Source organism: Anopheles aquasalis, chromosome 2 (assembly GCF_943734665.1).
Source record: "Anopheles aquasalis chromosome 2, idAnoAquaMG_Q_19, whole genome shotgun sequence".
Lineage (NCBI taxonomy): Eukaryota > Metazoa > Arthropoda > Insecta > Diptera > Culicidae > Anopheles > Anopheles aquasalis.
The window spans coordinates 4982501-4995000 of record NC_064877.1 but is presented as its reverse complement, the minus strand read 5'-3'; the positions used below and the strand labels follow the sequence as shown (position 1 = coordinate 4995000).

Here is a 12500-nt window from a genome sequence, read left to right as displayed (position 1 = left end):
AGGATCTGGTGAAGGCGGGCAAACGAGAGAAGACCTGTCCGTACTACGCTTCACGAGCCGCTGTCCCTGATGCACAGGTCTTGATGGTTCCATATCAATTGATTTTACACCGTCGTACACGCCAACAGTCTGGCATCGATCTTAACGGTTCGATCCTGATCATCGATGAAGCGCACAATCTACTCGACACGATTGCTTCGATTCATAGCCAAGAGTTGACTCTCGATCAGTTGCAGCAAGTTAAGATGCAACTGGCGGCATATAAGGCGCGCTACTTTGCCCGATTTTCGACCAAAAATCTGCTTCGTATCAATCAGTTAATCTTTATAGCGACGAGATTGGGGAAATTGTTGTCCCCAGAGGTGAAACAAAGTGCTGCCTCAGAACAGGGTACGGGCCCTACTGCACGATCATCACGAATGATTCAAACACAGGATCTGCTGCTTGAGGGAGACATCTTCAATTTGGATTTCATGGAAATACTTGCGTTCTGTGAACGCTCACGCATAGCCCAGAAGGTGCATGGTTTCGCTCAGAGCGCACCAACAGAACTACTGGCGCAAAGTGCTGCACCGGGCATCAACCGTCCGAAGGTAGGCAGCAGCTCCAAAGAGGTTACAAGTTCGATGAAAACACTCTTGAAATCGTTGGAAGAGAAAAAAAAGCAAAGGAAACAGCAATCTCAGAAAAAAATACGTGAAAAGCGGTCTGAAAACGAAGCATCGGAACAGGAAAATGTAAAAGAATCTCCACAAAAAATGGTGTCCAACGTCATTCGTCCGTTGATCAACTTCATCGAATGCCTTATCGAAGGAAGCACCGGAGATGGACGTGTGTTGCTAAGCTACAACGCAAAGGAACCCGCTCAGTCGAGTATGAAATTCCTTCTATTGAACCCGGGTGCTAGATTTGAAGAGATTGTGCAGAGTTGCCGATCGGTAAGTGAAATCGGGAAAATGAAGTGACGTTGGAACTGATTAAATGGTAAATGAAATGGTAATTGATGCTTCCATCTTTCAGGTCGTACTGGCAGGTGGCACAATGAAACCAACGGAAGAATTAACGGAGCAAGTCTTTCGGAACTGCCCGGAACGGGTTACGATTAAAAGTTATCCACATGTCGTACCGGCGGACGCCGTGCTTCCGATCGCACTCGCGCGAGGGCCATCGGGGAAGGACTTTCTGTTCAATTACGCCAATCGACAGTGCCAGCAGTTGGTGAGTTAAATAAACGGTGAAGGTGAATGAGTATCATGATCTCAACTCAATCAATCTCATGCCCACAGCTTGACGAGCTTCAGTCTACCTTGATGAACCTGTGCTACGTCGTTCCGAACGGTATCGTGGCGTTCTTCAGCTCCTACGAGTATCTCGAGCAGTTCTGCAAACGACTCGAGGACTCCGGCAATCGTGCCCGAATAGAGGAGCGAAAGCGAATCTTCCGTGAGCCACGTACTACCGGGCAGGTCGAGCGGATATTGGCAGAGTATGCGCAGGCAGCGAAATCGGCCACCGGTGCTCTGCTACTGAGTGTCGTTGGAGGTAAGCTTAGTGAAGGATTAAACTTTTCGGATGAACTTGGCCGATGTGTGGTGGTGATTGGATTGCCGTATCCCAACCGTACCAGCCCGGAGCTAGTGGAACGGATGCGTTATCTCGATCGAACACTTGTTAAACAATCCCCTACGGCCAGTTCCGCCGGAAATGAGTATTATGAGAATCTGTGCATGAAAGCGGTCAATCAGTGCATTGGACGAGCCGTACGACATATACGCGATTATGCAGCCGTCGTTCTGTTGGATGTACGGTACGGTAAAGGGGCTGAGTCGTCTATTCGACGGAAGCTCCCTAGCTGGATCTCCGATCGGATGGTTTGTGCTGATCGATATGGTCAGGCACATAGTAGCTTAGTGAAGTTCTTCCGTGATCATAAAACAGACCGATCCAAGGAGACGCATGCAGGCCAGTAGCAGGCTGTGTGAAGGAACAGTGCAATCGACACACTTGGTTACTAAGATCGGGTGTTTCGGATTACAGTGAAAATTAGAAAGGACATCCACAACACCGTTATTCGGTTTTATGAGGCGCAAATTGAGTCTGCCGGTTGTTTATATTTTCATTTCTCCATAATTTGCTCTTGTTTACAGAAGTACTGGGTATTTCTCACACACTTGGTGATGTTACACGAGCTTCTCGAATTCCTCCGTTAATCTGTGTAGTTCTCCCAAGGAAACACATATCCTATCCTCTCAGCTTTCTTAGTTGTTGTACCAATCATTCAGTATCGTTTGCTTTACACATATGACACAGGGATTGTTGCCATTGTTTGGTTTTCTGCATCGTCATAACGAGTGCTTTCCCTTTTATGCTCTAACCTAAATGTCTCTCGCACCTTTTGAACACCTTCAACGATCCACTTTTCACTGTCATTTATGCTGGTTCTGCTGCCTTATATGTTGTGCGAACATGCAGGCAACGTGCTGTGCACGTTCGTGCGCTTCTGGAAGCATGGACATGAAATTTGGAATATCAATTTTAAATATCATCCTCATTATCGGTGAACAATAGCGTTGTACGGTATGAACGAAACGTTGGTTTTCTCGCAAATGGGACTCATGAGCTCAAGGGAACGTACAGAGGAAGAGAGAGATAGAGAGAGAGAGAGAGTGTTTGGGTTATTGTAGAATAGAAGATGGAAAAGGTTTGGAGACGTTGTTGGAAGCATAGAAATCTTTCGTTATTAATTTATATTGGATGCCGTTCGTTCTGTGACTTTCTTCGAACAAATCTCTGTCATTTTCTAATGCGTGAGTTCACCAACGCGCCCTGGCTGTCCATATGCGCCGTTATCTCGTAAGCTCAAATGTGTTGTAAATTAAGAGATTTCCATTGTCGGTTTCTATCATCATTATGCGCCGCTCCTCTGCAGGACAACATCGAGGCCAACATACAGGTACAAAGTAGAATAATTATTCGTTCGGTAAATTTTAATCGTGCCTCTAATAATCGCTCTGGGTATACACATACTAATGGCGGGGTGATGGGTTTGAATGCGTGTGTTTCGAAAAACTTGAAAAGCTTCTAACAGTCAGATGAGAAATGCATGACGAGTAGCGGGATGGAGAGGGAAGCAAAGGAGAGCGGGAAACGGAAACTCAAAATCGAGCCTCCCGGTGGGGCCCGAGGCCCCCTTGCCTAGTTGCTAGCTCAGTTCGAACGTGGAATATATTACGTCGCTAAAGCTCTCCCCACTTATCTTATGCTCGAGTAGAAAAAGAGAACGAATCGATTTGCTTATCTCAGCTAAGACACTGCGTTATACATTTGTGGCTTCTCGCCGAACTGTCTTTCTTGCCCCGTAAAACAACCCACGTCGCGATGAACTGGGTCTCCCGGGGTGTTTTCCACGTTCACCACGGCCCCTGCTTTCGGTTCCATATCACACGTTTAAATGTTTTAAATTTGGACTTACGCACATTGCTTGGATAAAAAAAATAAAAATTGAAACATAAACTGGGAAGCAAACGCTCGTTCATTCCCTGTTTTTTTTTCATCCTGCTATTGGCGGCGTGTACACACGGAAACAACATTCACGGTACATGATACATACACTAAGCCTTACATCTTTGTAGGTAGTAAATGTCGAATGTTAATATACTTTGTTTTGTCTATTTTTCTCTCGATTTTCTTCCGTTTTATCTTCTCCTTTCGGCTGTTATTTCATTAGAAAAAAAAAAACAAAAGAATATATAATGAAACATAACTAGTATAACATGCATTATAACCTATTCTTCGAAATAGGAAGGCATCTTATCCAGTTCTGATTGATTATTCGGTTCCCTCGGTTTGCTTTTTCGCTTTGCGTTGTTTTCAATATTCGAGCTTGCTTCTTGTCCTGGTTTCGAAACACTATTTAAGGCATGCATGTCTTTCGCGGCCAGCATCCACAACCACCACGTGGTGTGGTGCGCGGCTTCATGTAGTAGCTTCATGCGTTTTGCGATCCACCCTGGGCGCAATAGCCCTAGAGCGTCATTGGCACAAAACACGTGAAACACTAAGCATCAAAACCTGTACGAAGGCTTGGCGAAGAAAATTAAGGCGCTGGATTTGATCCTTTTAGGCAGATTGTGCAGTTTTTGTTTTTGCTGATTTCGATCGCATGATCAAATGTGATGCGGCTTGCGCTTCGATTGGTTTGGCTTTGATCGTCGTCTTGTTGCTCCCGACTTATTATGCTCTTTACTAGACAGCTTTGCAAGCTTCAACAGTGTTAGTTGTTTATAAATATATATAATATATACCCCCATGACTGTGTGCTGCAGCCCTCCTCTGTGCACAACGATCATATTCCGCTTCGTCTCTCTTCCACCTTTTCGCTCCATATCCGGTGATTGTGTCTTCGCGGCCGTTCATATCCTAAACACTACATATTATGTCACAGTAAGCTTTCGGTATTTATCGTTTAACGTCTATATGGCCTAGCACTAAATTGGTCGCTCGTACTTACACCGTGATGTGTCCCTAGGGGTGCGTATGCGTGTTTGAGTAGAGAAGCCGAACCGACGAGGGATCGAATAGGAATTTGAATGCATTTTCCCTGCTGCAATCTACGGACAAACGTGACTGAGGAACAGATTCCTGGCGGTTAATTGGGATTGCACTTACTGGCAAACACTAGACTGCACTACAATGGTTTTTAGCATATAATGCGTTCGATGCTAAACGAAATCAATCCGTAAAATAGAGCACATGCGTTGATAGGAGGACGCATGGTGCCCGACGCATTTGCCTTAACATTACAAAACAGGACATTCCCACATTGAAGGCTGATCAGCTGCAGCACAACCGTTAAACTTATGGCACCCGTAAGTCGTTAAAATAAGTAGTTAAAACAAAGAATCTGACCCACCCTCTTGGTAACTATCCGGTTTTTGGCGTGGCCATCATCAGCCACGCGGCACTTGCAACAGGGTAATTGGTAACTATCCGTTGGTTAGTGAGCGGCCCGGGGATTCTATCCCCCCCTTTAACGGCCTGTCCTCTTGCAAAGAAGAAAAGAAATGGAAACAATCGAAATAACATTCGTACACTAGTTGTTTGGTTTGGTTCGGTTTGTTTGCTAACATTCCCTCGGTACATGTGCCATCAGAACCTGGCCCAGACCGTGCCTAAACGTGCTACAAGAAAACGATCTGAGTTCTACAGCTTAACATATTGTTCTCTCCGCTGGTCGTTATGTACTGCCAGACGGGGAATCTGTTCCTCGTCACTGTATGTATGGACGTACGAAAATGAAGATTTTTGAGTATCCTAAGCTTGAGTTTGCCCGTGCTCATGATGGAATGTTGCTGGGGTTAATGATGGTCACCGGGGCAGCGCCGGTTGACAGCAGCAGGTTCTGTCGCTTTGTGCGTCTGCTTCTTGCAATCAATCAGACTTACTCGACGAATAATTCCGATAATGGAGAAGTAAATAAGGCTTAATCTGTCTTCCCCAAAACTGATGCTGGGTAACATCGCAGCTTTTATTGTGGACCACAGAATGAGGGAGAAAAAGTGTGAGAGAAGGCATGTTGGTTGCATTTTGGTGCGAGTACACTGTGTACTGTGTTGCTGGTGGGTTGCGGCACAAGGTAAATGGTAATTTAATTAATGAATTTACCTTGTGTTCCGCTCCCCTCTCACTCGCTTTCCAAAACGGATGAATTGTGAACGGAAGAAGTCACGAGGAAGCCAAAGAAGTATGAAAAAAAAGAAACAACGAAGTAGCCATCGTCAAAGTAGGCTCAGGCACTTCACACGCAATCCTCAACTCGCGCGCGCGATACACTCTGTGTTGTCAACGTCCAACATGCATTAATGCCACCACACCCCACAGCCAGTCACACCTCTCGCTCACTCCATTTCTCTCTCCAACTTCCCTGCTGCTTTGTGTTCCTCGTTCAGCTCAACGCGATTCAAGCCTCCCACCCCATTAGAGGTTTACACAAAAGTACTTCCTTTCCGAAACACGCGCATAATGGCATGCTTCTGACAAAAAAGTATTAATAAAAAAGAAAATAACAAAAAGTGTCTTGTGACAAAAACCCTGCCCCTGCCGCTGCCGCACGTATTCACGTGGTAGTACCGCGGCATATTAACGCACCAGCGCCAAAACAGCAAATAGATAAAACTGTTCTTTTTTGGTCGCGAGCTTGGATGACAAAAATTAGCTAGTGGGTGTTAAAAGGAATAGGAAAAACGCAAACGCAAGATAAGAAACTCAGCGACAGGGAGAGACAGAGGAAAAGAGGTAGAGAATGGTGAGCAAAAAGAAAAAAGAAAACAGGAAAAAATGACTCCAGAAAGAGGAGATAGCGCTTATGGAGAACGCAGTGGAGACTGGACGAAACGAGCCAGAAACGGTAAACGATAGTATCAATAATAAGAGTGATAGCAGGATAGCAATAATAGCAATAAGAATAGTGATGATAATAACAATAATAATATTAATTACGCTCAGTAAAGTGTATAGAAGTCATAAAATGAGATACAATTATTGAACCTTACACTCAAAAAGGAATGCATTTCCGATCTTATGATTTTCGCCATTCTGCCTCCACCGCGTCTTCTGTGTCATTAATGCTTTTCTTCTTTTTCCTGCTCTTTCTCTTTTTCCCCTATGTCCCCCACTCTTTACTTCGCGGTATTATCGTCTTTTGTTTGGTTTCTTATCCCCTTTACGCTGTGGTGTACTTTGTCAAGTTGAATTTGTCTTTCAAATTTTGTGCATGCCAAGTGCTTCGTGATACAAGTGATATTGCAGCGTCTGAGCTTTTTTTTAATGTATTTTACTAACAATAAATAGCATTTAAAAGCCAGAAAAGGGCTGGTAAAACCGTATTCGATCCCTCTGCCTGTTTCGTCTATGTAAATGAATTGAAGGAAAAAGAAATTTGAATCGAGTCAGAATGGAGAAAAACTGAGTTTCACTGTCGATCTGGGGAGCTTGAAAGAACGGGAAAGAAAGTAGTAGAGAATAATTTGTGTTTGACCAGCCCCATTCGCTTGCTGAAACACAAACCAACCCAATCAAGTCTTTACTCGTACAGCTTACAGATAGAACGTTCTGTCGCCTCACGCCAGGCACCCGTTAATGCTGTTGTAAGCGGTAATGCCACTGTCCAGATCGGTGAACTCGCTAGGGTCGTCCCCGGGGATCATGAGGAACTCGTTGGCCATCATGTCGAGGGCATTGCTAACGAGCTGCTGTTGCTGTTGTTGTTGTTGAAGCTGTTGCTGTTGGTGTTGCTGGTGCTGGAGCTGAAGCTGCAGCTGGTGGTGTTGCTGCTGCTGCTGCTGCAGTTGGTGCTGATGTTGATGGTGAAGGTGTTGTTGGTGCTGTTGTTGCTGGTTTTGTAGTTGATTTTGTTGCTGTGTATGGTGGTGCATGAGATGTCCTAGTGTCGGATCACCTCCCAGCAGACCACCCATACCAGATGATGCTTCCTGCTGTTGATGCTGCTGCTGCTGCTGTTGGTGCTGGTGTTGCTGTGGCTGCTGCTGATGGTGCTGGTGATGGAGGTGATGTGCCATGTCGTTAGTGTGTTGCTGGTGTTGCTGTTGCTGCTGTTGCGTATAATCCACGTTGGTTGGCTTCAGTGTGTCGAAGCTGACTCCAAATTCGAGAAGCGCATTCGAGGTGTTATCCTTGATCGCACTGAGATGGCTAAGCTTGTCATTCTCGTTCAGCAGGTTCGGATTGTTGTTGTTCAGCGTGCTGTGCTGTGGCAGGAGCTGGCTCTGTTGCTGCTGTTGCTGGGAGGACGTGCCAGCGCAGCTCATGCTTACCGTCATGGGACTGTGCGCATTGTTGTTGTACAGATCAAGCGTTGAATCGAACAGAAATCGATCGGCACTCTGTACCGTCGTGTATGGACTGGACGTGTCGATTAGCTCGTTCTTCAGGATAAAGTCATCATCCGCGGCTAGGGAAAGTAGTGGATTGCTAACGCTCACCGAAGAACAGGACGAGGAGATCGTCGCCGGAGAGGCTATCGAGGCAGGCGATGAAGATGGTGTCGTCGCCATAAGCGATGCGGCCATCAATGGGTTGCTAACTTTGCTTATGTACGACATGCTATTGTTGTTGTTGTTGATGCTGTTGTTGCTGGTGCTGTTGATCGCCGTAGAAATCGTCGTATCCGCGGCACTCGAGACGATTGTAGAGGACATTTTCGCCGTTGAGTTCGCTGAGTTCTGGTTCCGGTTCTGGCGTGGTTTCGGTCCGGGTTTCGCTCGTCCATTGCTCTTGGTCGGTTGGCTAGCGGTGGTGGATGTTGGTAGGGTGGACTGGGAAGCTGTGGAACCGGAGCCTGCGGGTAGGGGAATGTATTCCGATTTCGGTCCCTGCGGGAGGAAACCCGACCCACTAGCTCCACCTCCATCGCCGGTCAGTTCCGAGGGTGAATCAAGCAGGAAGTTGGGTGGCTCCGTTGGCGATAGCTTGCAGTAGCCCGGGGGAAGTAGCACGCCAGAGTCTTGCTTCGCAAAGCTGTCCATTGATGGTGAGGATGAGGTAGCTACCGAATTGCCGGACACCGATTTCAAACACTCGGAGTACTTGATCTCCCCTTCGCCCTGCCCTTGATCGCCATAGTTCAGATCGCTCAGATACTTGGTGTTTGTTGCGCCACTATTGTTGCTGCCACTACCGTTCGTCGTACCGTTGAGTTCGGGAAGGTTAGCCAGCAGTGGAAGTGGTTGGTAGCCCTTCTGGTGCACACACTTGGGACCATGGGCCTGCAACACTTCCAGCAATTTTCGACGTTCCGACTCCAGCTTGCTCACTTGCGACTTTAGGTCCTTGTTCTGGGCATCGAGCGTTTCCGATTCGTTGATGAGATTGACCGTCCGTTCGCGCTTCTTCATGCGGCACTTGGTGGCGGCGATTTTGTTCCGTTCCCGACGTCGCCGGCGTCGATCCTCGTCCTCGGGTGTAAGCTGTGCACAGAGGAAGAAGCAGCACAAAATGGGAGTTTCAATCAAGACAGTGATAACAACGGTCAGAAAGAACGAAGAAAAGGAGAGTGAGTGGCGCGGCAGGATACTTACTGCAGCAGTCGAGCGAGGGCTCGACTTAGAGTCCATATCGTCATCACTGGTTTCCCGTTGGTCCGTTCCGGAGGGTTCACGTCGCCGGCACACCTTGCTGAGCGGTGTGCTGGATTCATTGCCGTCGCTCGAATCTCCTCCACTGAACTTCCGTTTGTTCTGGATCAGCAGCTTTACGCCTTCCTTTATTAATTGCGAGCGGGTCTGGGAATCGATAAGAAAAAAAACACGAAACAACCATTGACATTCGCTGTCGAATATGACAATCCCAGTAGGCTGAAGAGGGTTTCCTCTGCCCCATAACCTTTAAAACACGGCTTTTTAACATTCCAAACGGTTTCATTTTTCATTCATTTAATTAAAAATCCCATAAACAACCTAACCCTAGTCTCATACGCCGGCAGAAACGCAGTAGCCCGTGGTCAACATTCAACAATGTCCCTCTGTCACGCAGCCGATCGAGTCGAGCTTCTTCAACAAAATTTAATTTGCTAAGTGACACCGGGACCTGCCACATGGTGCGAACGCCGAGAGACCATTACGCGCCGGCACGATATCGTGCAAATCGTTTTCGTTTAACCGCTCCACATTCCTTCGTACGATTTCGTCGTTCTGTGTCGTGCTAGGGGGTGGTGCGGATGGGGCGTGCGATTGAGAAAAAGACAAATGAAACGGAATACTAACAAAAAATGTGAGGAATTTCGAGTTTACTTGGTGGAAAAAGGAAGATCTCGTAAGAGGGGGGATGGAATGGCGGGTATAGTTTCTTCGTTTCTGCTGCTGGTGCGGGGGAAGAGGGTTAATAAAATCGCGCTCGTGATCGTAAGACGCTCGAGAGGTGTCACTTTCGGTCGTTCTTAATAACAATTGAGGTAATTAGGAGACCGAACCGACGGAATCGTATGCAAAGTAGAGTTTACAGGCCTTGGGTTTTTGTATTTTTAGTACACAACGCCATCAATGCGCCTGAGTCACGCCAAGGACGAATTAGGGCTAAAGTAGGTGCTGATAAGGTTGCTAAAAAATAAAACTCAAGTATTGCCTACGAGGAGTTCCCAGAGAAAATTATTTATGACGATGGATTTAACCTCTTGTTTTCTCTAATTGGTCCAACACCCAATTCCAATTCGTTGGCCGGATGATTGGGCACCACCTGACGATGATTAGTTGTCCCCGGTGAGCAGCACTACGAACACGTTGCACACATAAAAACGTGCCAGAGTCAACATAATTGAATGTCAGACTCCGCTGCCACAGAAGCCACCAAGCTCAGGTCATGAATTCCAATTTTTCACCATTCACTGCGAATCGTGGGCTTTCGCTGGATCTTTCGATCTTGGATCTGATCATGCAAAGATCATGTCCGGAGGGGTCCCTGGGCGTACAATGGAGCTCATAATGTTTTTGTGCAAAGCACGGACCACGGAGCACCGGAGCATCATCCCGCGCACCCTCATTGGCTGTCTTTCGTCGTTATCTTGCTTGTTTCGGTGCCATCTCGGGGTGTCGCGAGGGGTAAAAATGTTCAAATTTCTCCAACGCCAATTTCGGTTTCCATTTCTCGACACCCTCCTGGGAGGAGGGGTGCAGGGGAACTGAAGGGAATGGGATGGAAAAATGGATTCAAATATATCACTGTTGGCTCCGGGGACAATCAAGATCGGATCGGTGTTCTCTCTCTCTGGCGCTCTCTGTGGGGAATTGAGCCTCCCCTGAGAGAGGAAGCTGGCCTCGCCGTGTGTGAGAGATGATGGATCCACGTATGTTTGGTCTCCAGCAGTACAGCATTACTTTCGAAATTGCTTCTTCATTTCATCCGTTTTCTGCGTGCGGCCCCCTCTTCGGCTCTCGCTTTTTGATATTTTGTATGCAAATGTGCCGTTTGCTGCGGCCAAAGGGGAACGTGACTTGGGGCCTCAAATGCGAGTGGGGGTCTCCTCCTCCTTCTTGGTGATTGTCCTCCATGGCACGCATGGTTCGCGGCAGTCCGAGGTGGAGGATGTCAAGTACGACGGGAAGCGAGAGCTTCTTCTACCTCTACCGCGAAGCCGATTCGGAGTTGTGGCCAGCACCGACGCGCACCAGCGTATAATGCCGCATTGTGGGCGTCGTATTTGGTGCGACCAAAGTCCCGGTCTTGTGGCGATCGTCGTCGTCGGCAGTCGGTCGGTCGTGTCAATCAGCGTTTGCCAGCGGAGAGAGGGAGTAAAGAAGTTGTGGCCAAGATGAAAAGTAAATACGATCGCGGATGAATGACCTCCGGGAAGAGAGCGAGTGGAACCGGTGGGGGAGCTCCGGAGCGGAACAGGAAGTGGTGCCAAAAGGAACCAAATCCGAAACCGAAATCGGCGATCATCGTATGGCATCAAGTGTGTGCGTGGTGTACGGCTCTCACACCGAGACCCCAAAAAACCACCAGAAGGTGCGATCTGCATGAGCTACGCACGACGAACGGCAACTTCGGTCACTGCAAGATCATAAATTGTGCCATGAAGCCACGCTTTATGCACACTTTTGGGTGAAGTACAATCAAAGGATCTTGCATGTTTTCGATGCCGGTGGTGGCACCCTGTTGTGTAACGAATTGGTTCTGCAGTTACCTTATCGCAACCGCCTGCAACGAATCCAACCATCCGGGGTGGGGTCGGTCACGACTTGTCCATACAATACAACCGTCAAAAAGCATCTTCATTAAGATGGCCGTCGGTTCATGGGCATGCAACTCTTGACATACCACACTTGACACAAAAGAGGAAAGGAAAGATCGAATCGAAACCAAACCGACGACCTTCTGCAAGCGAATCCCTCGATCGACCGCGAATATTTGAATAATAAATTATGCTAAAATGCTTAACTCGTGGCTGATTAATCGGCGTCCCATTGGGGTATGATTTGCTGTCCATAATGATGATTATTAGTGGCCGAATGTGAAACAAATTGATCATAGCGCTTCTTCGCAGCCTACCGGGTTGATTGGGGGCTATTGAAAGGATCGACCGTTGGCTAGGCCGAACACCATCGCCGAGAGAGAGAGAGAGAGGATGTTCCACGATTTTTCTAGCTCATAGCAAGCCTGGCTGATTTGTCTAACAAATGGCAACGCTCTGTTGAGCTAAAACCTACACAGAGGAAATGGACAGAAGAGTCCATTTCGGTAAAAGCAAATAAAATGGATGATTATTCAGATGAAATGCAAATAATATTTTTTCTTCTTCAAAGAATTGAGCAGGAATCATCCGGCAGTATATCTTCCGTTTACGTAGGCCATGGTAGAAGGCCAAAGCGGATCGGGGCTTTGCTTTGCTCTTACATTTGTTTCGATATTACGAAGCGCTGTAAATGTATTTCTACAGCTTTGAATCACTTTTGCGTCACAATTCTTTTCAATATTTGTACATTCTTCCT

General features: G+C 47.1%; 2 protein-coding genes across 4 annotated transcripts in view; one reads left to right on the top strand and one right to left on the bottom strand.

The window, feature by feature from the left end:
• The window catches only part of LOC126577920 (ATP-dependent DNA helicase DDX11), a 2934-nt gene extending 946 nt beyond the window's left edge, over nt 1-1988 (top strand). The window contains exons 1-3 of the mRNA XM_050239980.1: nt 1-938; nt 1021-1218; nt 1287-1988. The exon at nt 1-938 is cut by the window's left edge and continues 946 nt beyond it. Of these exons, the coding sequence (XP_050095937.1) occupies nt 1-938; nt 1021-1218; nt 1287-1970 (1820 nt within the window). The 3' untranslated portion in view covers nt 1971-1988. The remainder of the gene's footprint in view (nt 939-1020; nt 1219-1286) is intronic.
• Nucleotides 1989-2075: 87 nt separating this feature from the next.
• Nucleotides 2076-12500, bottom strand: part of LOC126577924 (activating transcription factor 3-like) — a 55830-nt gene continuing 45405 nt past the window's right edge. For all 3 annotated transcript variants that reach the window (XM_050239993.1, XM_050240004.1, XM_050240013.1), the window contains exons 5-6: nt 9096-9299; nt 2076-8984 (exon numbers count right to left, since the gene is read on the bottom strand). In XM_050239993.1, the coding sequence (XP_050095950.1) occupies nt 7119-8984; nt 9096-9299 (2070 nt within the window). In that variant the 3' untranslated portion in view covers nt 2076-7118. The remainder of the gene's footprint in view (nt 8985-9095; nt 9300-12500) is intronic.